At 41.0% G+C, this 24,313-nt stretch overlaps 2 protein-coding genes across 4 annotated transcripts; one reads left to right on the top strand and one right to left on the bottom strand.

The window, feature by feature from the left end:
• Positions 1-102: 102 nt before the first annotated feature.
• On the top strand, positions 103-23,999 carry CEP97 (centrosomal protein 97). Of its 3 annotated transcripts, XR_004417214.2 has the most exons (12): positions 6,621-6,794; positions 8,953-9,095; positions 10,030-10,188; positions 10,590-10,691; positions 11,157-11,270; positions 12,146-12,312; positions 13,467-13,631; positions 15,375-15,505; positions 16,029-16,797; positions 17,821-17,896; positions 18,643-20,087; positions 22,504-23,999. XR_004417214.2 is itself a non-coding variant. In XM_033053581.2 (11 exons), exons 2-11 carry the CDS (start codon positions 9,090-9,092, stop codon positions 19,351-19,353), a joined length of 2,400 nt encoding a protein of 799 aa, XP_032909472.1. In that variant the 5' UTR covers positions 103-190; positions 8,953-9,089; the 3' UTR covers positions 19,354-21,085. The 3 variants fall into 3 exon arrangements, 2 of the variants coding, with proteins under 2 accessions (XP_032909472.1, XP_032909471.1); XM_033053581.2 differs by lacking the exons at positions 6,621-6,794; positions 22,504-23,999 and adding an exon at positions 103-190 and having other exon boundaries at positions 18,643-21,085; XM_033053580.2 differs by lacking the exon at positions 22,504-23,999 and having other exon boundaries at positions 18,643-21,085.
• RPL24 (ribosomal protein L24) lies at positions 2,720-6,499 on the bottom strand. The gene is made up of 6 exons (XM_033053588.1): positions 6,417-6,499; positions 6,226-6,301; positions 5,060-5,170; positions 3,834-3,970; positions 3,377-3,440; positions 2,720-2,847 (listed from the first exon to the last, which is right to left on the bottom strand). Exons 1-6 carry the CDS (start codon positions 6,419-6,421, stop codon positions 2,767-2,769), a joined length of 474 nt encoding a protein of 157 aa, XP_032909479.1. The 5' UTR covers positions 6,422-6,499; the 3' UTR covers positions 2,720-2,766.
• Positions 24,000-24,313: the final 314 nt, after the last annotated feature.

Here is a 24,313-nt window from a genome sequence, read left to right as displayed (position 1 = left end):
GAGCCGCGCAAGGGCTGCGGAGGAGCCTCCCGGGATAAGGGAAGGGGGGTCGGGATCGGCCCCGGCCCGGCGGGAGCCGCGCCCGGGGGGGAACTGGAGTGTCGCGGCCCGCGGCGGCAGGAGGGAGGAAGAAGCTCGGGCAGCAGCGGCGGCGGAAAGACAAAATGGCTGCTGCACAAGCGGAAGTGAGGTAGAGCCGCGCGCGCGCAGGAGGGACCGGGAAGGGGCGGGGGTGCGGGGAAGCGGATCCGCCATCTTGGAACCGGGCAGAGGAGAGCTCGGGCTGGGGCTGGGGCTGCCATCTTGGAGCCGGGCAAAGCGTGCTGCTTGGGCGCGGTCGTGGCGGCGGGAGCTGGGGAGGCTCCCGAGGGAATGCCTGTGCAGCCCCGGCTCCGAAACGAGCGGCTTCTGCTCCAGAACTGCCTCGGGGGCAAGAGCTGCGAGCAGAGCAGCAGGGTAGTTCATGCCAAGCAAGAGCAGCAGCAGCGCGGGCGGGGCAGTGCCGCAGCCATGCCTCGGGGCGCTTAGTGCACGCTGTGTTATTTCTAAGAGGCGAGAAAGAAAATCCCTTAGATGTGAACTGCGCGTTTTACTTGTCCGAGCTGTGCGCTGGTTTTACACCCGTAACAGACACGCGAGGCCGGAGCCGCGGGCTGTCACGCCCAAGGAAAGCGCAGCAGCAGCAGCGGCCCTTCCCTGCGCTCGGTACCTGGAGCACAGCGATCCCCAAACACAGACACCGAGCAGACGGAGGCAGACCGGCCACAGGCGCTATTTGTATAGAAAAGGGGTTCTGTATTTAGGTTTCCGGTATATTTTATTTTAGGAAGGGCAGTGGTAGAATACTGGAACAGGTGGCCGTAGAAGGCTGTGGGATCTCGGTGCTTGGAGCTGCGTTCAAGACTCAGCTGGATACTGAGCAATGCCACCTAAACAGACATGCTTTGAGCAAGGAGTTGGAGTGGCTGTCCTCTGGAGGTCCTTTATAATCCAAGTCATTTTGTGGGTCTGTGACAAACTTAGGTACTCAATTTTTTTCTGACAAATGATAGAGGATCGATTACACTGCATTAGGTAAAAACAAGGGCTTATATTAATTTCCATGCTAATTCGTTCTATTACATCTATGCTTGAGTTGAATAACATGCTGCTACCCCATCAGTCAGAACTCGGGAATAAACATCAAGGAAGAATAACCAGGAAGCACTTCTGTGCACCACTGCAGTGACACCAGGCAGCCAAAGTCTGCAACCTTCAAAGCATTAACAAACAGTAACTTGTTAATTAGTCGTATCTGCCAATCAGTTTCAAGGTATATCATTAATGGTATTTCAAGCAGATTGTAAAAGCGCATCTTGGTTTTCAGCTTAGCTGAAAACATTCACAAGGACCTATCTGGGGTGCCACATGCCTTATACAAGACACTGATGTGATTTTTATAATCACCACTAGCACCAGTAATTTTCAGATGTGTTTTCAGCCCTCAGTTTTAAATTATTAAATATTCCTTTCCCTGCTAACTACAGGCAATTTTTCTCCTCTCTTTCTGCCCTGCTTCTCGCTCCTTTGTTTTCAGATGTGTTAACCAGTTTTAAAGCCTTCAATTTCATTCTAAACATGAGCAGCACTGGTTTGTTTAATAGCAAAAAGCAGAACTGTTTTGAAGATAATGGTGCAAATTCCATTAATATCATCAAGCTAGACCTTTTTTAAATGGGTTGTAGCCTTCATCCAGACCTGTATCTATTTTACTAAAACCCAAACAAGGTGTAAGTATAGCCCATAACCCACAGTGCCCATTACAGCTGTTGTTTTTGAAGCTCAGGACTGCAGGGAGCTGAAACACAACTGTCTTCTTGACTGGTATAAGCCCTCAAAATATCAACAGAAAAGTAACTGAAGTGTTTGGTTTCTGATTTGGTTCTAGTAAGTCAAGACATCGTTTTGCCAAGGCTATTGCTGTCCAGCAAAACTGGCAAAGTTTGGGCACACTGTCTCCACAGTGCAGTTACTTAGGCAGATAAGAGGAATTCCCATGAGCAATTTTAATCCCTCTAAGTGGTGGGAGGGTGGAAAATTAATAACGGAACCAACCTCTATCTGCATTCAACAAGTTAAATATGAACCTAAATGAGCTTTAACTGTGTAAGATCAGCTGCATTTGAAATCCATTCAATCTTCACAGGCTTCCTGTTCCTGACAACAGCTTCCAGCAATTCATAATTTTGTAATTTCATGACCCAGAAGTTGCACCTCAATCTTTGTGTGCAAGTATAAGAGCCATGCTGTCTGTGAAACCATCCATTCATTCCCTTTTTTTAACCTTTCCTTACTTGATTCTCTGTATCTTGCTACATGCATTCCACAAGACAGGACTTTTTAAAAAGTGATTTACAGATGGCATTGCTTCACACCCCCTTTTAGCTTGTATTTCTTAGAAACCTCTTTTTATGTCATTTGTCATAGATGCAGAATAAACTTAGATGCTGTTCTGTCCTGCAGGCAAGAACACTCCTCAAATACCAACTCCATCTACCCTGCTACCTGAGCCACTCAGTGAAGACTGGGGAAATGTTTGCTAATAGAGCAGATTGTCTAAGAAACAAAGCGTTTTAAGGCAGGAAGATGCTTTTAGTCTGCAAAACCTAGACATGGTTATTTCACAGATTCATTCCCTTCAGTGTATCTCACACAGCTGAGCAGACCATGGCACAAGTAATGGAATTCTATCAGATGTTTATTCAGCATGACCAACGGTTTGGCAAGTTAGCGCTTTCCACCAACACGGGGAGCAGAAACCTTGACTGGTTTCACAATCTTCTGCTTAGGTGCTGCCTTCGTAGGGGCCTGTAGAGAAATAATGAAGTATGAGCAAAACCAAGCTATTTCTCCACGCTCCTAGAAGTGTCCCTGTATATGCTCTTGACAGGAATCAGATCAGATCAGACTAGAATTGCAATACTGGGATCATATTAACAGATATTTACACACATAACACTAAGCCAACGTATGGTATTAATTCATAATGAAACACACGGTAGCATTCATCAATATATTGTTACCAAGTTCCTAGATAATGATGATGTCACATTCAGACAAGCGTTTAGCTATTAATTATCTCTGATATTAGGTCAGAAAATTGTTTTATTGTAGTATTTCCTTATTCTGTAAAAAAGATTCATTCTGTGCAGCTCTTTGGGTATGCTTAACTTCAGTACAGAAGTCCAGTGAAGGAGCTTCCACATCAAAAAGTTAGGAAAATGCTTCCTCAAAACAGAAATGAATTTCCAATTAATTGCCTCAGCAGGACATTGTGTGTTGTGTTACAACATGGTGTATTCCATTTTATAATTTCTATTTGTGTACTGCATCTCACCTTTGCAGCAGAAACAGCTGTTTTCTTGGTTGCCTGCTTAGCCTTCTTGGCTTCCTTTGCAGCTCTGTTAATTCACAGAAAAAGAGGAAGTTATCCATATCTGCCATTCACTGTTTCCTTGTTTCAGCACTGTAAGAGTTTCCCAAGATCAGGAATGGACTGCATTACTGCAGATTTCTCCTCTAAATTCATTATCACCTGGGGGGGATTTCTGCAGAGACAGCTGAACTGTGAGTGACAAAGGACAAAGGGAAAGGGCAAGGACAGACCCTTCTTGCTGGCACTATGTTTTGCCAAGATTACTCAGTATTGCATACAAATATACAGATTAAAAGCAAACAAAAAACCCACCAAAAATCTTATAAAACACAGAGCTCACCTAGAGGTTTAAGTTTTTGTATGAGAATTACTGTAACTTTGAAAAGTTTGGGATAGCTCCACTGATCTGACTTCTCACCTAATAGCCTGTTCCCTCTGCGCCTTTCGTACTTCGGGTTTCTGGTTTCGCTTGGCCATGATCTCAGCTAGAGAGGCACCAGTGATGGCTCTCTGAAACTTCACAGCACGGCGTGTGCGCTTCTTTTGGACCTCTTCCTAAGAGGGCAGGAGACAAACACAGACAATTAGCATCACAAGACATTAAATACACAGCCAAAGACAATTATGGAAACAAGCTGCTACTCAAATTGAGGCTATTTAAAACTGTACTGAAGTAGAATTTTACTCCTCATTTTAGGGAATCCTTCTTTTGGGTACAGAGAGGTGCTGCCCTACCTCCATAAGGCCCCTTCTCCAGCCACATCCTGTACTTTTCATAGCATGTTATTACCAACAATCCTTGGTTGGCTCCCCAGCTCTCCGTGTTGGAGACACACATGTTAGCCCCTCTATCTTCTAGGCTTCTACAGCAAAGTATGAAAAAGATTATTTTGAAAGAATGTCAGAAGTCCAGCCCTCTGTAACTCCCAGAAGGAAAAAGGGGGGCAGGATTAACCTTCAATGGTGTCTTCTGAAAGGACACCCCGCACCTATTCAAGTGGATCAGGTGCTGGGCAGCAGTATAAACCATCACCCATCAACTTTCTTTCTTCAACCAAACTGGCAAAAACACTGATTTACTGCACTGATGTAAGCCTTTCTTACAGCCCCTCTGCTGCAAGAGCACTGCAGCATGCTTCATGCCATCACAATTTATTCTTTTCATGCAATGACAGCTGCATAGGAAAAGACCTCCTGCTAAGCTACAGCCCTAAAGTTTCAAAGAGGGTGTATCAGGAGTGTCATCCCTGCCCCCATAACCCCAAAATCAGCTCCCTATGCTGCCACATTCAGGAAGTTTACAAGACCAAACTTTCAGGAAAAGTTAAACAGCATTACCCACTTTCCCTAAAACTAACTTTTAAAAACATATGTCATTCCTACAATTTTTAAGATCTACTGAACATAGCGTGGTTTTAAGTGGTCCCTCAAAGAAGTGCTACAACACAATACAATGCTTTTGTTGAAGTGGTGTATAAACTCATGTAACTGCACTCATATTTTCACCATTATTAACCAGTCTTCATCTTGGTGACTTGGGTCCTGCTTCTGCTGAACACTGGCACACTTAAGTGACCTCTAACAGACCAGTGACCACATCTTTTGGTTGCCAACTTACAGTGCCATTAGCTGGTATGTACTTACTGACTGTCCCTTCTTGTGCTTACGCCTGTACAGAACAGTCCAGTTGATCTGACGGGGGTTCCTCTTGGAAAGGAATGCAGACTCACATTTTGCATTCAAGAACTGAAAAACCTGGGAAGACAAAATGTTTTGTGTAAGCTTTGTTTCCATGAAAGACATTACATTTGCATTAAGTATTCTTTGAGTCAGTGTTTTTTGACGTCTATGCTTTTGGACTTGTTAAACACAGGTGACTATTAAAAATTCTAGAAGGTAATTCAAGGAATCTAAAGTTCTGCATTTTGTTACATTGGTCAAAATGATGTCTTGAAACTCTGAAGCACCTTCATTTTTCTGAAAAAAGTTCAAATTACCACTTGCATCCAGTGCTGCTGTGTAATTCAGGCACAGCATGAATAGCTGTGTCCAGCATCATACTTTCCAAGTGTGTCTTCAAGCAACAATGTACTTCCTGTGTGTGGGAGTGACTCAAAACTTGGCTGAGGGAAGACAGGGAGACCTGATTCCTTCTGGCCTAGTGACACTAAAACAACAGGCAGAATGTACAAGCTGGTTTGTTAATTAGTTATATAATTCTATTTGAAGTACAGCCTAATTCCCAGGAGCGCTCACAAGGATTCAATCAGTCTATCTCTTGGTCATTTTGCAAGGAATTCCGTAGAGAAAGATGACTGTACTGGGATACTCAAAAGCCAAGCCCTCCTTTCGCAGTCAGGGACAATCTCGCCTGCATGTGACATGACAGCTTGAAAGGGCTCTCCACCCAATTTTACCCCAAAGATTTCTACTCAGTTCATTTGGAAGACCAGCTGTTGGCTCCAGCGAATCTTAGCAGTTGATTCAGGACGTCTAAGCAGCATTTTCTACACAACTTTGGTAGTTTGCACCCGCTGCTCCAAGACTCCCTCTCGAAACCCAATCCCAAGCTACAACACGGCACAGATCTCCTGCAGAGCAGCCATGGCACCCGCACACGGATGCTGTTCTCACACGGCTCAATACGAGCGACTCGGGCAGACACCACATCAACACTAGCGGCGTCTCCGGACAGCCCCAAGCGCGCGGCCTCCGCTCCCCGCGCACCGCCCGGCCGCTCTCCGGAGCGCAGCGCCCTTCCGTCCGCAGGGCCCGCCCGCTCCCGCCCGCGGGGCTCGCCCCGGCCTCACCTTCCCGTCAGTGCGGGCGTAGCGGCGGCCATGACCCGGGTAGATCTTGTACCCGCTGAAGCTGCACAGCTCGACCCTGCGCGGGAGAGAAGAGTTAGGGGAGGGCGCGGGTTGCCGGGAGAGGCGGCCGGAGCCCCGCGGCGGCCTCCCCGCGGCGGATGGGCCCGGATAGCGGCGGATGGGACGCTCACTTCATGATGGCGGCGGCTGCGAGGGGCCGGAGAGGCGGAGAGGACGCCGGGAGGCGGTGTCGGGAGCGGCGCGCGGGGCCCGACGGGAGCGGAGCGGGAAGGGCAGGGCCGGGCAAGGCCGGGCAGCACCGCCCCGCCCCGCCCCGCCCCGGCCGTACCGCGGGGGCTTCGCGGAGCGCTCACTCGCCCGGGCTACCCCGGCGCAGCCCCGGACGCGGGACCTGCCGCGCTACCCTGCATAAAGAGCGCGGCGCTTCCGTGGCAGAGCGGGCCGGCCCATCGGCGCCTGGCGCTCGGTTGCCTGGCGGTGTTGTCAAGCGCGGGGCATGGCGGCAGCCGGCGCTGCGGCCAGGGCGGGGGATGAGGCGGCCGGAGCGGGTAAGGGCAGCCCTGCACAGGTACCGCGTGCCGCGGGGCCGCGATGTTGGGGGCTGCGTGTCCCGAAAGGAGCTGTGGCGCTCGGAGGGGCGCGGGGGGCTCGGCACTGCGGAGGCGCTCCCTCCTCTCGGGGTGAGGGGCCGGCTCGGCCGCTGCGCTGCCCCCGTTCCCGGCCGGCGCCTGAGGGCCCCGCGGGGGCTGGAAGCGGCCGGGGCAGCGCGGGGGCCGGCGCGGGCACCGCTTCCCGCCCTGGGGAGCGCCTCTGGCTCGGGGCACGGCGGAGCGGCTGTCCGTCGTGCTGCAGGATCCCGCAGCCTTGTGGAACCTTCATAGGGCAGGGTTTCAATGATATAGGGCCGTTTTCCCTAGGAGGGGAGGGCTGAGAGGTCTTGGACAGCTCCGTAGTTCCTTGCTTTCTGCCAAACGAGAAATAAGCAATTTTGAAATATTTTCCTGGATCCTGAAAGCCTATTAGGAAAATCTCGTTTTCCGGTATTATATCAACGAGTCTTTACAGAATGGAATTGTAATATCTTCGTAGAGTTACACGTGTATATATAATCAGTGCTGTATACTGAACTTCCATGTTTAAGCAAGCAAACCAAAGCTTGTTGCAAGAAGGACAGGGGATGTTGGAAGAGGGCCCTCTACTTCTCTGAAGCTTGAGGGTGCTCATGAAGGATACCCTCAGACATGGGAGATAACGCCAGCACCCTAGCTCGTTTAACACCTCTGCGAAAACCTTCCTTTGTCTAGCGTCATGGAGAAGTGATTGTAGCAAGTCTGACTGCAGGGATGTCTAGCTCTGTAGAGAAGCAGGTGGATGATGTCGCCGTAGAAATACAGGTTCTTTGCAAATGGTTGTGTGTGTTAAGTAGCAATTGAATCACGTTATACTTGAATGCTGGTAATCTATGAGAACCGTGTGTAAAGTCGCATTCCGAGTGCCCCAGTTTGAACAGGATACCTCATGCGCATGAATAAAAGGATTACTCTTGCAGATCAGTGCTGTGGGTCCTTGCCTCTCTCCTAGGTTGGAAGGACCAGTTGTGAATTTTTGTAACAAACCCTTGGATGAAGGAGCAGATGCAAAGTTTCTCTGTTCAATTAAAGTGACCAAGCGGTTGCAGAAGTGACTGCTTGAGAGAGAAACAAGTGATATTTTTTCCCTGAATTTGCAAAGACAGGAGTGTGATGGTTTCTGGCTCTGCCTTGGTGCTCTCCAAAGCTCTTGGGGCAACAGTAGATTTGAAAAAACAATGGAAATGTAATAAATATCATCAGACATATATTTAGAAATGCATGTTCTCTAGCTGACAAAACAGTGCACAAAAATGTTTGTCTCCATCCATAGCATAGGTAAACCCTAAAAACCTGTAAACTGTAATATTAATATGTGCAATATATTAGGATGAGAACACTATTTGGGATATGTTGCTGAAAAAGGAAGCATTTTTTACTGAACAGATATTAAGAGAACAAGAAGCTCTGCTGTGATGTTTGTACATCAAATACACAGCAGAGGCTTAATGTATGAAAATTATTATGGTTATCAGGTCTCACTTTGGACATCCAGTGATTCAAGCTCCTTGTGGATGGCAAATGTTTGCCATTTAATGTTATGTAGTAACCCTATTTGCATTGCATTTTGCATTAAGTAAATGGTTTGCTAGAGTTTGTTCCTCCCAGTGCCCCCAGTACTGTGGTATGGCTGCATGAATGGCTTCTTAGTTAGATAGAATGCTTGCACATAGTTAGTTGTCAAGCTGCTTAAAAATTAAATTCTCTGAATAATTTTAAAATTTTAAGTTCTTTTGAAATTTGGGGTTTTGAGGATCACACCTTTAAATTTAGCTACCAGAATTTTGCTGCATCTCACTTCAATGAATCTGTTGTTCCCAGAATCCTGCCAGAGTTCTTAACTGGGACAGTGTCTGGTATGTGTATCTTCCAGTAACTGGATCAGTTACTCTTAAAGTGTTCAAGCTGAAGTAATTTGCTTAAGTTTTACATAGAAAAGAAAGTTAATTAGTTTTTCCAAATTTTCTGCACCTATTATAAAACATCTTTTTATCTTGCGTTGCTTTTCCGGTACATGTTCTCTATATGAACTTTGTGGTGCTTTTTTTTGTTGTTTTTTTTTCCTTTTCATTCTAAGGCTTGATAGTCAACTGCTCAGGTCAAGGATTACAAAAACTGGGTCCAACCTTGCCCTGTGATGCTGATACTCAGACACTGATTCTGGACAAAAATCAGTTAATTAAATTGGAACACTTGGAGAAATGCAGGAATCTGATGCAGGTCAGTGTTACTTGATTTGAAATTGTTATCATATATTGGTGCTATGGTGTTAGCTCCTTCTGCCTTCAGGCCATATTATGTAATTGAAGTAAGCTCGTAGTTACTGTCTTCACAGGAAAATAAACGATGGCTGACTAAAGTAGAAAGCTTTGTTTTCAGTGGAGGTCTGCAGCTGATAGAGAAGGCTGTTTTGTGAATTACTTATTTAGCTCATTTCTAGTTATTCAAGTCCTAATGAGGGAGGGGCATCATAAGAATACTTGGAAAAGTCACTGATAACTCAAATTTCAATACTTCTTAGCTTTTGAGTACATGAGCTTTGTAACCTTAAAAATAACTTTGTATTATCACTGAAAGTTCTTCTGGATAGGCTGGATACTGCCCGATAACTTCTACAGACCAGCTACACTGAATTGGCAGAGGTGGGGTTTGTTGCTACAACAAACCCTTACCACTGCCAGCTTGGTGATCATGTTACTGAATTGTATGTCTAGTCAGGATTTACCTTTTTAAAAGTTTGTGGTTTACAGTCCTGTTAACACAGGACCTTTGAGAATTGTGTGAAGTACATTTTGTCTTTTGCCAGCAAGTGCAGTTTTCAACCAGGAATGGGGCAAAAATTTGCACAATGAATTGGCAATTCTGATATTGAAACTTTATTTTCATTTGACACAATTCCTCATTCTTTTTCCTTTATTTACCCGTTGCTAGGAGAATTTCCTTTTAAGTTTGTGGAGTGAGTTGTGAGGACTTTTGTTCTTTGATCAGTAATTTGTTTACTGGCTCTAGTAGGTTTTTTTGTCTGTGTTGTTTACTTGAAAATTATATATGTAGATTGAACAAACGTCTGTTGGAGTAGATTTTTAACTGCTAGAAGTAAAATCTTACTCTGTCTGCGTAGTTAAAACTGTTTCTTCTGCGTGTCTGTCTGCAGCTCTCTGTAGCCAACAACCGTTTGGTGCGAATGATGGGTGTAGCAAAACTGACCAAGCTCCGAGTGCTCAGCTTGCCTCATAATAGTATTGGGTACGTGGAAGGGCTGAAGGATTTGGTGCACCTGGAATGGCTGAATTTGGCAGGAAATAACCTTAAGGTAAAGTATTTAGTCTGTTTCATTTACCAGAATCTTGTGTTATAGAAATTTGGAAAATGCTGCAAAGAAATCTGAATATGTTTTTACTGGAGCAGCAATGTTAATGTTTTGTGCCTACTAGCTTATAAAATAGAAGAGGGCAGCTTTTGGAGTAGAGTTGTCCAGGGAAAAAGGAAAAGGTTTGATATCAAAATGAAATGAAAGTAAGGAAGTAGTCTCCAAAATAGGAAAAAGAATTATTATCTTTAAAATACAAGTTTATTAAAATATGGTTTTAATTTTGTGTTACTTAGCTAGTGGGTTTTCTTAGCTGTCAAAATAATGTATAATTATTGATACTTGGTTTTATTTAGTAGCTAAAAAAGAGTTAATGTGAATAACTGATTTCTCTTTTTTTGTAGGTCATTGAACAAATAAATTCCTGTCTCTCTCTTCAGCATCTTGATCTGTCAGACAATAACATAGCTCAATTAGGCGATCTCTCCAAGCTTACCTCACTGAAGGTAGATGTTATTCTAGCTCTGGTTTTATTGCATTAAATACACAAAGAAATTTGCTTTTGAAAATTGCTACCTTTAGAACACTAGCTCGTAGAGCATTTTAATTAATTAACTGTAATTCCTGGAGGAAAGTGTGTAGATATTCTCTTCCTTATTTTCAAGTTGCAGGAGCCAAGGCAGTGATTTTTCTATAGCCACTCTAATGATTTTGATAAAGATATGATGGTGATATCTTCTTTGTAGCTCTTTGTTCTCTTATCTCCTATCATGAATCAAAATAAAACATACTGTTAGTTCTTCCAGCATGCAGACTGTAGAGCAAAATGTTTCCAAATCCATTTTTTGATAACTGTGACCAGAAAGTCTAACTTAGTTCTTTTGCATATATTTTTGTCACGTGATGTCTGAAAAGGAAATCTGTGGATTTTGATCAAACATTCATTTAATCACTGTGTTTTTACTTTATAGACTCTGTTGCTACATGGTAATATTATAACTTCACTTCGCACTGCCCCTGCTTGCCTACCTCAGAGTTTGACTGTTTTATCTTTGGCAGAAAATGAAATCAGAGACTTAAATGAGGTAAGATACAGAAGACAGATCACCTTGTCTTTAGGTAGACTGAAAGAAGGAAGCTGAACAATTTTTTTGAGGTTGTAATTGAAAATGGGCTCTCTTTTTTGAAATAACCCAACTTGTAATAGTTTAATTGTTTCTGTGTAATAACCATGTTTGCATTAGCTGCACAAGCTAGGTGATACCATTCAAAATGTAGTCTGGAAAGAAATTTGGTTTTTTTTGTGTTATGTTTTTATATAATTCAAGGATGTTACTTTTAGGCCTAACGTTTTGTGATTGTCTGAAAGTTGAAACCTGAGCTGATTAACTGCTGCAGAGGGCTTCTGCAGCTGCTGTGATTAGAACAGAGGTCTGAATTGCACTTGTTGCCACTGACCTAGTTTTCAAACACTGTGCAAGAGAAATAATCTGCCTGTGTCTTTTGCCTTTTTTATTTTGTTTGTTCGATTTATTATAAGTAGCAGCCAAAACTCTTGGTTGAGATTTCATGTTGGAAGAAAATTTCTTAGGTAATAATTTGTCTTCAAAACAGGACAGGGTTTCTCCAATTTTTTGGCTTGCCCTTTTTTCTTTTTTTTTTTTCTTTTCCAACAACTGTTGTGGTACACTGGAATCATAGAAGTACTACACCTTTTTATACGTAAAGACCCATTCCCACATTTTAGGAGAAGGTAATACTTTCCAAGGGCTAATAGCACTTGCAGAAGAATTAATGGGAAATGGCACTAGTTGGTAGAAGGTCCTCTGTAGTCCTTCATGTTCAAAAATTGAATGTGATTTTTATTTGTCATTCTGCATGTTTGGCATGAGCTGTTCAGCTGTAGCTAGGAGAAATGTGGAATGTTTTGCTAAATTAACAAATATCTTGTTTTCTCGAGGTTTATTTCCTGGCCCCTTTTCGCCAGTTGGAACAGCTGTCAATTATGAACAACCCTTGTGTGATGGCCACACCTTCTGTCCCTGGCTTTGACTACAGGCCTTATATTGTCAGCTGGTGTCTGAACCTTAAAGTTCTTGATGGATATGTGGTTTCTCAGAAGGAAAGGTGACATAATAGTATTATTAAATCTCTAAAATTATTACATGAAGTTTGGCTAAGCTAAAATTACTTCAGCTAAATTTTTAATCTCTTACACTGGAATTAATATTTAGAAGTATGTAGAAGTATTCTTTGCTTAGAAGTATGAAATTAAGCTTTTGTTTTGTTGCTCAAATTAGAGAAGTGCTTCTACAAAGCAAAACTATGGTAGCAATTCATCAGTGGTCTGGTACCTTTTCTTTACTGTCTTTGACTTTGCAGAATGTGGCAATCAGCAGGAGTTAAAGCTCTTGTTTTGGGGGAAGCTCAAATGTGCCCTTGTATGAGAGCGTGATTTGCATGTGCATTTCTAGATTTGGCTTTTTTTGGTTATCAAATAGTTAAATATTATTATGCTCAAATCACTTGTTACTGTATCACTGTGCTCATTATATCACTATGATATCTGCCTGACAAAGTTCTTGACATCAGAACCGTGCAAGCACGTATATTATCCAGTATAAGCACATTCCAGTCTAGGACATTAACATATTCTAGGGCATTCATGTCCTTTTCCCCCTGTTACTAAAATAAAAAGGTGCTCCTTTTTTGGTCAAAGGTAAACAAATTCTATTTCTGTTTCACCATAACATGCTATGACTTTTCAGGAAAGTTGCCTGTTAGAATTCTAGACTTTTTGAAATGATTAATGGGGTGTTCAGTATTAACTGTATAATTACATGTATTATATTTGTAGATGTATTATATATTGTCAGGCAGAAGTTAATTTGAAAAACAGACCTGTTGAATCCTTTTTAGCAATATTTGTTCTGTCTGTTTTGCATGTTTTTGTGAACAACTCTGTTTCTGTGAAAGCTTTGCTGATAAGTTCATTGAGACAAATGTGTTTTCAGTGCTCAAAGACTATACACAGAGCAGAGATTGCACAGTTTTGAGCAAGTGGGTTTTTTTTTGTTTGTTTGTTTCATTGATGCTTAAGTGAATGAATACCTTATTCATTGTCCTGTTAATGACATTGCCTGTTCCCCTGGGCACTACACATGTTCCAAGTTTTGCCTAGATTTGGGTACCCACTAGAAGAGTAGTGAAAATACAGTTACTGTTTCTGTGCCGTTTATTAAAGATGCTGTTTATTAAACCATTTTCCCCATTCCTAACAGTTTGAAAGGAGAATGGCTCTACAGTCAAGGGAAAGGAAGGTCCTATCGACCTGGGCAGCATGTTCAGCTAGTTCAGTACTTGGCTACTGTTTGTCCTCTCATATCTGCATGTGGACTCCAGACTGAAGAGGATGCCAAACTGGAAAAAATACTGAGTAAACAAAGGTGAGAACTTAGTTTCTTTCTTAGAGAATGTAATTGAGAACATAATTATATAGCTGATGTGTTAGATGTAGTAAGATTTCATTTTAAGTATTTCAAAGTAACAGTGAGGGCTGGAGATGCAAAGTGTCATGGAGGTACAGGATGTGTCTTGGATGGGAATGGGAGGCAAGGCAGCAGCAGCAGGTGTTTTCCTGCTTTCTGGGCCATCTTGTGGAAAATTCTTCATATTTTTCTGTCTGTGTTTTTTAGGAGATAATTTATGTTAGAAATGTGATTAAAATAAACAAACTCTGTACTGGGATTTTATTTTTTTTGCCATACAAAAAATGATGAAAACTTCAAAAAGGAGCTTAGCTTTTGTTCTAATTGTAAATAGGGACTATTGTGGTACACTGGTGTATTAGCCACTTTATTATTGTTGGGACATTCTTTCTTTTTTAAAGTTTTTAAAATTAAGGTTGTCCTTTGAGGGACACTGTACCCAGTGATGCATTTGTCCATCTGTATCAGGCGTCTGAGGTCTGTCAGCAGAGGTCTCTGGAGAGTCTGCTGGTTCTGCCAGGAGTAGATGTTTTGCTAAAGTCTGTGCAAATAGATGAGTAATCATGGTGCATTTTTTGTCCATGTAAAAGTGAACTAATTTTGCTTAGAAGCCAGAAAACAAAGCAATACAGGTTGTTCTATCCCCCAGGACTTATTGACCAACTTTTTCATGCAGAAAGAGCAGAAAATTCAGCTCTCAGGAGCAGGCTACCTGAGTGACATATTGTGGTAAAAAGTTGAGCAACAAAAGTGTTCTGGTTAGCAGAAGAGTTTCTCATCAAAAGGACTTGGGAGTAACTGGAAAGAGTTACTGCCCATTTTGCAAGTGTAGATTGGACTCCAGGAGGAAATTAGAGAAATGTAGCTGCTTCTGAGGAGAAGGTGCTGTCAAGGCATCTTGACCTTGGAATCTAGCTAAGTGCTCTGGCATTCACATGTTTCTGGGGAAAAATCAGGAAGTTGTTCTGCTAAATATAACTCTTGAAAAATTAAAAAAACTCAACAACAAAGCCAAAAAAAAAACCCTAGTAGGAAAAGCAATCCCCCCAAATCCTCACCTGGACATATACACATGCATGTATGATTTATATGACAGTTTGACTTTGTCCTCTGCCTCTTGAGTTTCTAATTTAGCTAGGCTAAAATAACCTGTGTGCTCTCTGGCCTTGTGAAGGATGTTATTTTTTTTGGTGCCAATATTTGTTGATTTGTACTAGGATTTTGGGCTGTTAGTAACAGGAACACCTGTTCCTTGATTCACTCGTTTTGAAATGTAAAAGATACTCTCACCATTCCTCAAAACCCTCTGTACCTACACATATAATGTATTCCACATTAGACACTTAAAATATCTGCATGCCTTCTTTGCTTTTAGAAATACCTCATGGTTTTCAGTCTGTAGTCAGAATTGCATGTTGTTGCATCTCTTTTTTTTTTTTTCTTTTTTTTTTTTTTGTAAAAGTAATGAAGAAAGAGGGGCAGGAGGAAGGGGAGCAGGAAAAGACTGCAACCCCCTCCTTTGTGAGTAGTCCTGTTAGTGTGTTTTGCACATAGGAGTCTGCATAACTAGCCTGTTGCTTAGAATGTTTTGATGTTTTGATCACTTGTTTCTTTTGAAATACTTCATCATTTCTTTTAGATGTTTTCTGTACTAAAAGGTTAAGAGAAACATAAAATCTCTTGTTGGCATTCTGTGCTTAGGCTCCACCAGAGGCAGTTGATGCATGAAAACCAGAATGAGGAACCACCTACATCTGCTCCCAGCAAAACAGTGCCAGTTGCTCATGAGCACAGTGGCCTGGCCCAGCCATCACAGATGGTTCTTGAAAAGGGTAAGTAGCTTATCTACACCTGTGATCTCACCTGTGGAAATAAATATTTTTCTTTTGACCACTTTTCCACACATTGTGGAAGGAATATCAGAACAAGACCCTGTTACTGTTTTATTTTATCAATCTTTGGGTTTTTTTCAACTGAAGTTATATTTGTTTCTAAAAAAAATCCCATCCGTGCTTATTTGTGTCTTGAAATACTAGTAGAGAGGTTAGGTGAAAAACCCAGTCCAACAAACTAAACAGCTACTACTTTAACTTTTGTACAAGTTTATGCTTCAAGGAAGTGCAGTTTTCCCAATTTCGTGTACCCAGTATTTACCAAGTTTGCATGTTACTATAGTTAGTATTGTCCTGATACAGAAATCATGCTTATCACTACTAACATGTAAGATCATCTTACCCACCCAGGTGCTAATTGTCAAAACCGATTTGGGAATCCCTATGAATTAAACAAACTATTATTATTATTATTGTTATTGAAATACTCTTAACACTATACTGTGGCTTTCTGTTTATCTAGAACCTGTCATCCAGAGGAATTCTTGGGTTGGACCAAGTGCAAACAATGATCATTCCTATGCAGTAAAGAACACTTTTCATGAAAGAAGCTTTCCCAAGGAGCTACACCTTGAAGATGTACAGACAGATGAAGACAAACTAAACAGCAGCCTTTTATCTTCAGAGTCTACTTTCATGCCAGTTGCTTCAGGATTGTCTCCAGTGTCTCCTGCTTCAGATGTGAAACCACACAGAATCAATTTGGGCCTAGAAAATGATAACAATATAGTGATAGAAAATGTGAGAGATGTTAGTAGTAGGGTAACAGCTAACAAGCAAGAAGCTTTGTCTGTTACAGGAGAGCACCGTAGTAGAGCAGCAGGAAGTGTGGAAACACGAGAGACTATCAAAGAGATCCTGCAGGTGCCTGCTCCTGATCTAGTAACAGCTGGCCTGGCTGCAAAGACTGGCAACTCTTTAGCGGCCTCTGAAGGCCAAGTTTTGCACAGTTATCCCAGCACCTCGTTAGGGGCTGAATCAGGAGTAAAAACTCCTTGTCCTGGCCAGATGACAGAAGAAAGGTCTGGTTCACTGGCTGTGCAAGGTGCGGCACCAGCCGATCAAGGTGCAGCTGAACTGCAAAGGATGACTGAAGCAGCTACCAAGCTTCAAGCTTCCTGGAGAGGATTTTACACGAGGAACCACCATCCTCAAGCCAAGGAAGTGCGGAATGAAATTCGACTAAACAGAATGCAAGAGCACATCATTTACTTAACAGCTGAAGTAGAAAAGTAAGTTGAGGTCATGCTGTGTATTTTCAAGTCTGTATGAATATAACCATCATTCCAGAGTATTTCAGAACAGATACAGATTGGCCTTGATATTACTACTCACAGTAGAACCTAGCATCAGAAACATATAACTGATTGCATTACAGGATGACTTCCTGTAAGGTAAGCACAGTTTTGCACATAGCTTTTCATACTCTAAGTGCCTTCTATAACAGGATTGGGTTAGAACACATTTTTGTGTTTTTCTATTAGCAGGACTTACATATTTCAAAATAGAAATTGCTGAGTAGGATTTTTTTTTACTTGTCTTCTCACAATTACAGAGTCTAGAAATCAAGTGTCCATATTAAAAGTCATTCTTCTGTTGCTGGTAAAAAGAATTTCCTCTGCCTTGTATGATACAATTTTAAAATGTGTCTCTGTTTAGTTCTGTTTTAATTTTTGATCATGTGAATCCATGTTTGGAGAAGATCATGGTCAAAGTTGCTCAACATGTAAGACAAAAATTCTGGATTTACTTAATATCTTTCTGGATCAGCCTGGACCTATCAGTTTTACAGGCTCTTTTTCTTCACTGTCACAGGTGGCAAAAGTTCTGAGAATCAAATTGGATGCTCAGTGAACCTCTAGAAACTCCCAATTCTTACACATCACAATCCACCCATATATCAGTGGGGACAGCATAATTTGAAATGAAGAAGTACTATTTGGTGGGGGGGGTCATAGTTGTGCAGGAAAAAATAAGAGCTCAGGTTCTGTTTACAAAAAGACATATTCTTGCCACGCCAACAAATGTGCTGCAGTAAAAGGAAGCAGAATTTAAATGTAACTGAAAAAGAAACTTGAAGTCAGCAGCTGGGTATTTATGGCAAGCCAGACTGCAGTAGTTTCTTAATGTTAGGCTCTGTTGTATCTTTCAAAAGTGCTGTTATGTAAGTAGGCATTCTTATGTATTCTTGTTACTCTTGTTACCCAAATGTTGCTTATTTAAGCTGCATAAATTTTGGATGTGTGTTCCTGCAGACTAAGAAAAGAAAGAGAGGAAGATAAAATGCAGAGGCTTGTACAGGAGGAAGCTGTCAAATTTCTTTGGAACCAGGTAAGTAATTTTAGTCCTCTTGTTTTTCTGCTTAAATATGAATTTGTAATTCAGATTTCAATCTGCTTATATATGAATTTGCATTATTTCTTACTGCAGATCCTGAAGAGACAGTCAATATGGTTCAGTTTGTCCAATGATGGTTTGAGTTTAATAGAATCTTATTGCTGTGTTGTTTGCTATACTGATATTGTGGGGGAAAAGAACCTTCAGAACATTAGTGCAAGAATGCTGGTTTTATTACAAAAGACTAAATTGTGGCCTGTTGTGAGAAGGAAGACAAAATGCAAGAAAAGCTAAATAAACGTAAACAGAACTGTGAAGAATGATGTGACTGATAAATACCCATGGCAAATGAAATTATGTCAAGCTGTGTTATTGGTGAGCAATTCATTTTTAAGGCAGGAAAGTTATTAATACACCTTTTAATAACGTGTGTTATTTTCTCTAACAATAAGGCTGTTTTCTTTAAAACAGATAAGTCCTTTCTGGTTTTAAGAACAGTTTCTTTTTCTCCAGGTACTTGAATTGGGAGCTTGTGTGCTTTGTCAGTGTTTGGCACGTAGGTTTAAAAGCCATGATTTCACAGTAAGAAGAACAAAATTTCCCTATAGATATAGGAAACCTTTTGTTTGTCACTTGGTCTTGGATTTTATACTAGTTTGGTTGCTGAATGCAAGAAATCCTGTGGAAATCAAAACACATTTTGCTGCATTTCATAATGAATTTTTCTCTATACTTCATAGGTTAAGTCCCTTCAACAATGGCAGCTTTCAGTGATGCAGAATTTAGGTGGTGCTGGGATCCCTTCAGCCAGTCCTTTATGTTCATCCAAACCACCTGTTCAGTCATCCACAGTGGAGCAAGAAACCCCACCAGCCGTTAGTTCTGCTTTGTTAGTTCCAGCTAGTGAGGATGATCTTCAGGAAAAGTCTTTGTTGCAGTTCCCAGATTCTGGCTTTCACTCTTCTGCGGCTGATCAGACTCATGCCAGTGACCTGTATAGCTCTGAAAAGAGCTTAGCTGAAGGAACTGAGAGCTCCCTTTCAATGGAAACCATCAAACAGTGTGGCAATTGTGTTTTAGCATGTTCTTCCGATGTAGAGGATGGCCCTGGGGAGTGTGGGCAAAGTAAAGAGAGCTCTAGTAATGAGCAGGACAATGGACTGTTACAACAGTATTTAAAATCTGTTCAGCAGCTGGAAGAGGCTGATGAAGACACAGATTGCAATGAGGAAATGGAGGGCAGCTGTCTACAAATTGCTGTGTCTGCAGAAAGCCAAGATTCTTCCTCTGACACTGTCTCTGTAGAGCTCCCTCAAGACACATCTTCCCCTGTCCGAGGTGAAATCTGTCAGACACCAGAAAGCTACAAACTGAATTCAGAAATAGTAGAAGGGAAGCAAACAGACCGTGATTCTTCGTTTCAGATGCTGCATGTTGGGATAGCTGTATAATAGGATAATTTCCTCAAAGGACTAGGGATTCCATTTCACTTTCTCTTTCTTTTTCCTGTTTATACAGAACTTTTATTTTTTATGTGTGCTGTTTCAGATTTTGACTCATGTTACGAATTTATGTTGTAATTACTGTTTTATTGATGTTGCTGAGGATTGATGCTAACTATGCTAACCTGAAATCAGCAAAGTTCTCAGTGGCAATCATTATGCACTTTATTTTCAAACATAAAACTGGTATTCTAATAACTGGCCTCCATTAAATTACTTCTGAAGATTGGAGGGGGGGGTGGATGGTCATGGTGGTAACGTTTGCTGTAAATTCGCTTTGGTGAATATGTTAGTATGTATCTGTTTGGTTTTTTTTCCCTGCAAAGAAAGATTGAGTTCTTATTTTGCAAAGAGACGCAAACAATATGGGAAGAAATGGAGTCAATACAGGCAGTATATCCTGTCACAGGCAGGATGCAGCCTGCTGAGGAAGATGAAAAGTTGCTTTTCAGACTTCTTTTGACTTTAACAAGAGTAACTTGGTCAGTGTATCAAAGATGCATTCCAGAAAACCAGTGTCTGAGTCAGTGACTTTTTTGTAAATAACTTGAAGCTGTTGTTGAGGAATTAGATCACTTATATACACAGTGAAACAAGGACTTACAGGAGAGAGACCTCAGGAGCTTCAACAAGAAAGCCTTGACTTTTGTTTTCCCTGGGGTTGAATTTCTCTGCCTTCTCAGGTAAGACTCAAAATGGAAGTAGCAGCCAGGACTAAATAACAATTTCAGAAGCGCATGTGATTTGGGGACATCATTTCCAAGACTGCCCTGCTGGGTTACTGCAGCAGATTTGGTGGCCTATGTTTTGCTCCACAAGGATGCTGATGTCCTTGTGTGATTTGGATTTCTATGGCTTTCAAGACATTAGTGAGTTTGATGGATCTCAACTACTGCTATCTACAGGTATAAATACTAAATGCAAATGCCATGACTTAAAACTATTTCCTGATGTTTCTGTTGGGTATTTTGGTTGGTTTTTTTTCCCCTAGATGTCCAGTATTTGACATTTTAATTAGACGTGGCTAAAAAGTTGTATTTCTTCCCTGTTAGCAAATGAGCTGAGATACCTAGGCTATGCTTTCCACTTTAATACTGGGAAAGCAGCCGGGTTTGTATCTTACATAGCCATTGCTATGTTGGGTGTTTTAATGGAAAACGATCAGGTATCTTAGTATACTTCAACAGCAGCAAGGGAAATCTGTTTTGCCATGTGATTTGTGATGGACAGTAGTGAAATAAAAATTGATGTTGTGATTTACAGGGGTCAGTTGCGTTTGCTGATGCTGCATTTTGCAAGTGTACTGGAAGGCCAGTGCTGCAGTAGTTTGCTAAAGTTTACTTCTCAGTTACAAAGACACATGCTTATTGTAGTTCTCTGGATCCACAGGTTAACTTCTGGTGCTATGGTGTCACTAAAACCAGCCAGCACTCTTTTAAAATTACTTTTGTGGCCATGTTACCATGTGAAATAATTTTAGTTTTTGTGAAAGCTTTGGTTGCATGTCTGCTTTAGGTTCCAAGCTGAAATTTACTACTACTCAGGAGTTCGTTATGAGACCAGTATCTGCTTGAGGCCTCAAAATATCCTTTATTTAGAACATAAATGGTGTATTGGACTTCATCAGCCGTATTCCCAGTGGTGAAGTTTACCTTGGAAGAATAAAGCTTGCCTCTGTGTATAGTTTAGCCATCATCTCTTTTTTTTCCCCACCCAAAAAAAGTTCTAGGCACCAGCTTCTCCAAAGAGCTGTCACTGCAGTCAGGCTGACCTTTGACTTGCATATATGGGAGCATTAAAGAAAACTCAGAACAACTGAGGTGGTAGGTTCTTCATCTGCTGTCTTCCTAACTGAATGTAGTCACAGCATGTTTGTAGCATGGCCATATTCATAGCTTAGAGCACAGGTGCTTGGGTATTGAAAATGGTACAGGTCCATAATGTATCACGATTACCTGTGCAAAGCAGTGTGTAGTCCATTGGATCAGACCCTTGTCCTCTGAAGGTGCTGAACTTGGCTTTGAATTTGCCCTGCTTGGGATCTGCAGTTCACAGCACTTAGCTTTTGAATGTCAATACGTTATATAAAAACCCCCAAACTTCAAAGATACTTTGTTTGGATATTGAGAGAGAAATTATTTCAGTCTCTGAAACAGTTTTGGATCTTGCACTCTGGAGGCAGTAGTCAGGTGTAATGCAGTAAGTTCTCTTTCCTGGCAGAGTGCTTTATTGCATGACTTGGGAGAAACTAGACCACTGCCTGAATAACAATATCTCACTGGAGACACTGAGGGAGCATATAAATTTGCTGTTTTGGATTGTCACCTTTGCTTCACCATTAGAGGTGAAGCAGCTTTAATTTTAGAGTTGTCAGAGAGGAAAAACTTGGTGTAAGTAAATGTTTCATGGAAGCCCTAGATGTTTCTTGACATTTCTTTTGTTATTAGGACTTGCAAGTGCAAAGACAAGGCAACTTAATTTAACTAAAGCCAAGGTCAACTGTTGTCCTTATTAAAATGTAACCTGTATATCCAAAAATGGTTTTATGCTGGTACAATGAAGCATGTACCAGCAAATATCCAGCTTTATCTTATTTATTTGGGAAACAGTGAATACTAGAAATTTTTTTTTAGTATTCTGAAAAATACCTTCCATGTGTAGAAGATGAGTTGCCTAAATATAGAGAAATCGAAGAATGGTGAAGTTTTGGCTTACTTTTACAGGGTTAAATGTAATTAGTTTGTATATACAGAAAATATTTTCATCCTGACCATTAAAATAGATACAGGGAAAGACATAACGAGGGATACAGTGGAGAAATAAGGAATAAAACTGGATGTGTATTTAAAATTGTCTTTCAACCCTGTTTTGAGCTCTCAAGGAATCATGATGTGGAAATTTAATAGTTTAATATATGGCTTTGCATTTACTCATCTTTGTTTAAGTAATTTCCTTAATCTAGGTATGTAATATTCTTTTAACTGGATAGAGATGCACAGTTTTTCTTTGGAGGTGATGGGAATTTCATAAAGGAATTGGAAGGCCTAAAATATATCTGAAACTTTCTTGTGTTAATATTGTATTCTTTCCTTTCACAAGGCTTCATGTTCAGCAGAAGAATGTACTTTGTAGAAGAAAAGCTTATCTCTTGTGTTTTGTCCTGGGCTGATCCTCCAGTGTTAGTGGGAGAGATAACTTGGTTATTGGCCAGGTAATGTTGCCAGCTCTGCTGTGAGTACAGTTAAAATGCTTCTTTAATTTGCTTCAGAAAATCAGATAAATATAGCTCAGACTATTTAAACTGCACCACACAAGTAGTTTTGCCCCAAATGAGATAGCTGGCACATGAAAGTCTATTTTCAGCTAGTCTGTGGCAGAAATTACTCTTTTGCCTCTTTCTGAATGCTGGGACAAGTGGTTCTATATACCATAAAGCAAGAAGGCATTACGACTGCAAATTTTATTTTGCTGTTTCTAAACCAAAAATGTCCTTCCTTGAGAAAGTCCTTGCTAAACTAAATTGCAGAAACCTGATAGCTGTTGATAGTTGAGTTTTTTAAACAACCATAGGTTCTACTATTTGCATGCAGCAGTTTAAATAATGCACTTAGCAGCCAGTCTCTATATAAAAAAGTTGAGGTTTTTTCTGAATAATGTTTGTATTTGAGCTTGCAAAATGTTCCTGGTTTTTTATGAGTTTGTAGATATTGTCTGAATAATTCCAATTTTTGTTTCTACTTGTAGCAGGTTATCTGATGAACAAAAATGGAATATATGTTCCTTTGAGATTACCTGGGTAATTTTTACTGCACTTGATGTTCTAGTGTATCTCACACAGATACACTTTTTCCTGAGAGGATAGAATTGTAGCAGTTAGGGGAGATTGACTGAATGACAATAAAATGTAAAACTGGGTCAATTCCCCTGCTAGTGAAAAACACTTCCTTTTTTCCTTTTCCTGTGGTATTAACTTCCCCCCTTTAAGAACTCTGCCACCCAAATAAGTATGCATCAAGTATTCATAGAGTCTTTCAAAATGTATTATTTTAATAGTTACATTTTTTTCCCCCCAGATTGGCTTTCTAGGACAAGTTACTGAGAAACGCTTGCTTTCTATATGCCTACCAAAAACGTTGGGACTCTGCCTATTTTTAAATGTTTTCTTTTTCAGTAATGAAAGAAGCACAGCATCCCTTTCTTGCAAAAACCTAAACCACTATTTATCAGGAAAGGTGCTTTATCTCTTGGAAAGTGCCGTGCCAAATTTATTATGCAAGAGCTCTCAGTAAGAATCTTTTTTTCTGGCTTCATTGCATTTATAAGCATGTATACTTATGTATATAAGTATGGGCCAAATTCATTTGTAGCATAATTCTACTGAATTAAATTTTTTGAGACTTTCACAGGAGTATTCTACCTCTAAATAAGAATTTGAGAAAAAAGAACAATTGGGTATTGATTTGTCTTTCTCTTTCTTGCTGTTTTCTGTGAAGAATGATGGTAGTTAAATTGGTACAGTTCATATATTTTCTATAAGTGTTTACATTTTGGATTTATTGTTTCTTAAGTATTTTGTTTGTATCTCTGAGTTTTGAATTTTAAATAAATTATTTGTACATTTATTGAAAATTTTAAGGTGTACCTTATATTGACTCTTACGGCTGTAGTCATAATCTTACAATTGGAGGGTTCTTCTGGACATGGGAAGCTCAGGAATAGTGACCAAATGATGATAAGGTAAGCATTGGCATCCTTTACTTGATACAGCTGAGACATCTGATGGCCCCTGTTCCAGTGCTTCGGACAGTAAGAGTGTAGTAGGTAGGGTACATGAAATGAGTTTGCCAATGACTCTGAAACTGGTCTTTGTTATTTGCAGTCCTTTGTTTCTATTGCTGGCCCTCTTTCC

The sequence above is a fragment of the Catharus ustulatus genome, chromosome 2 (genome assembly GCF_009819885.2).
Source record: "Catharus ustulatus isolate bCatUst1 chromosome 2, bCatUst1.pri.v2, whole genome shotgun sequence".
NCBI classification, from domain to species: domain Eukaryota; kingdom Metazoa; phylum Chordata; class Aves; order Passeriformes; family Turdidae; genus Catharus; species Catharus ustulatus.
Note: the sequence above shows the minus strand (reverse complement) of the source record. Positions and strands in the feature narration are given on the sequence as shown.

Bases quoted from the DNA above. Each gene is read 5' to 3' on its own strand.
- RPL24 (XM_033053588.1), bottom strand. The intron at 5,171-6,225 runs GTGAGGCCGGGG...TTGTCTTCCCAG, and splicing joins ACGCCCGCACTGACGGGAAG to GTTTTTCAGTTCTTGAATGC. The intron at 3,971-5,059 runs GTAAGTACATAC...CTGCCCTCTTAG, and splicing joins AGCACAAGAAGGGACAGTCA to GAAGAGGTCCAAAAGAAGCG.
- CEP97 (XM_033053580.2), top strand. From the start codon at position 6,743: ATGGCGGCAGCCGGCGCTGCGGCCAGGGCGGGGGATGAGGCGGCCGGA. The intron at 6,795-8,952 runs GTAAGGGCAGCC...TTTCATTCTAAG, and splicing joins GGATGAGGCGGCCGGAGCGG to GCTTGATAGTCAACTGCTCA. The intron at 9,096-10,029 runs GTCAGTGTTACT...GTCTGTCTGCAG, and splicing joins AATGCAGGAATCTGATGCAG to CTCTCTGTAGCCAACAACCG.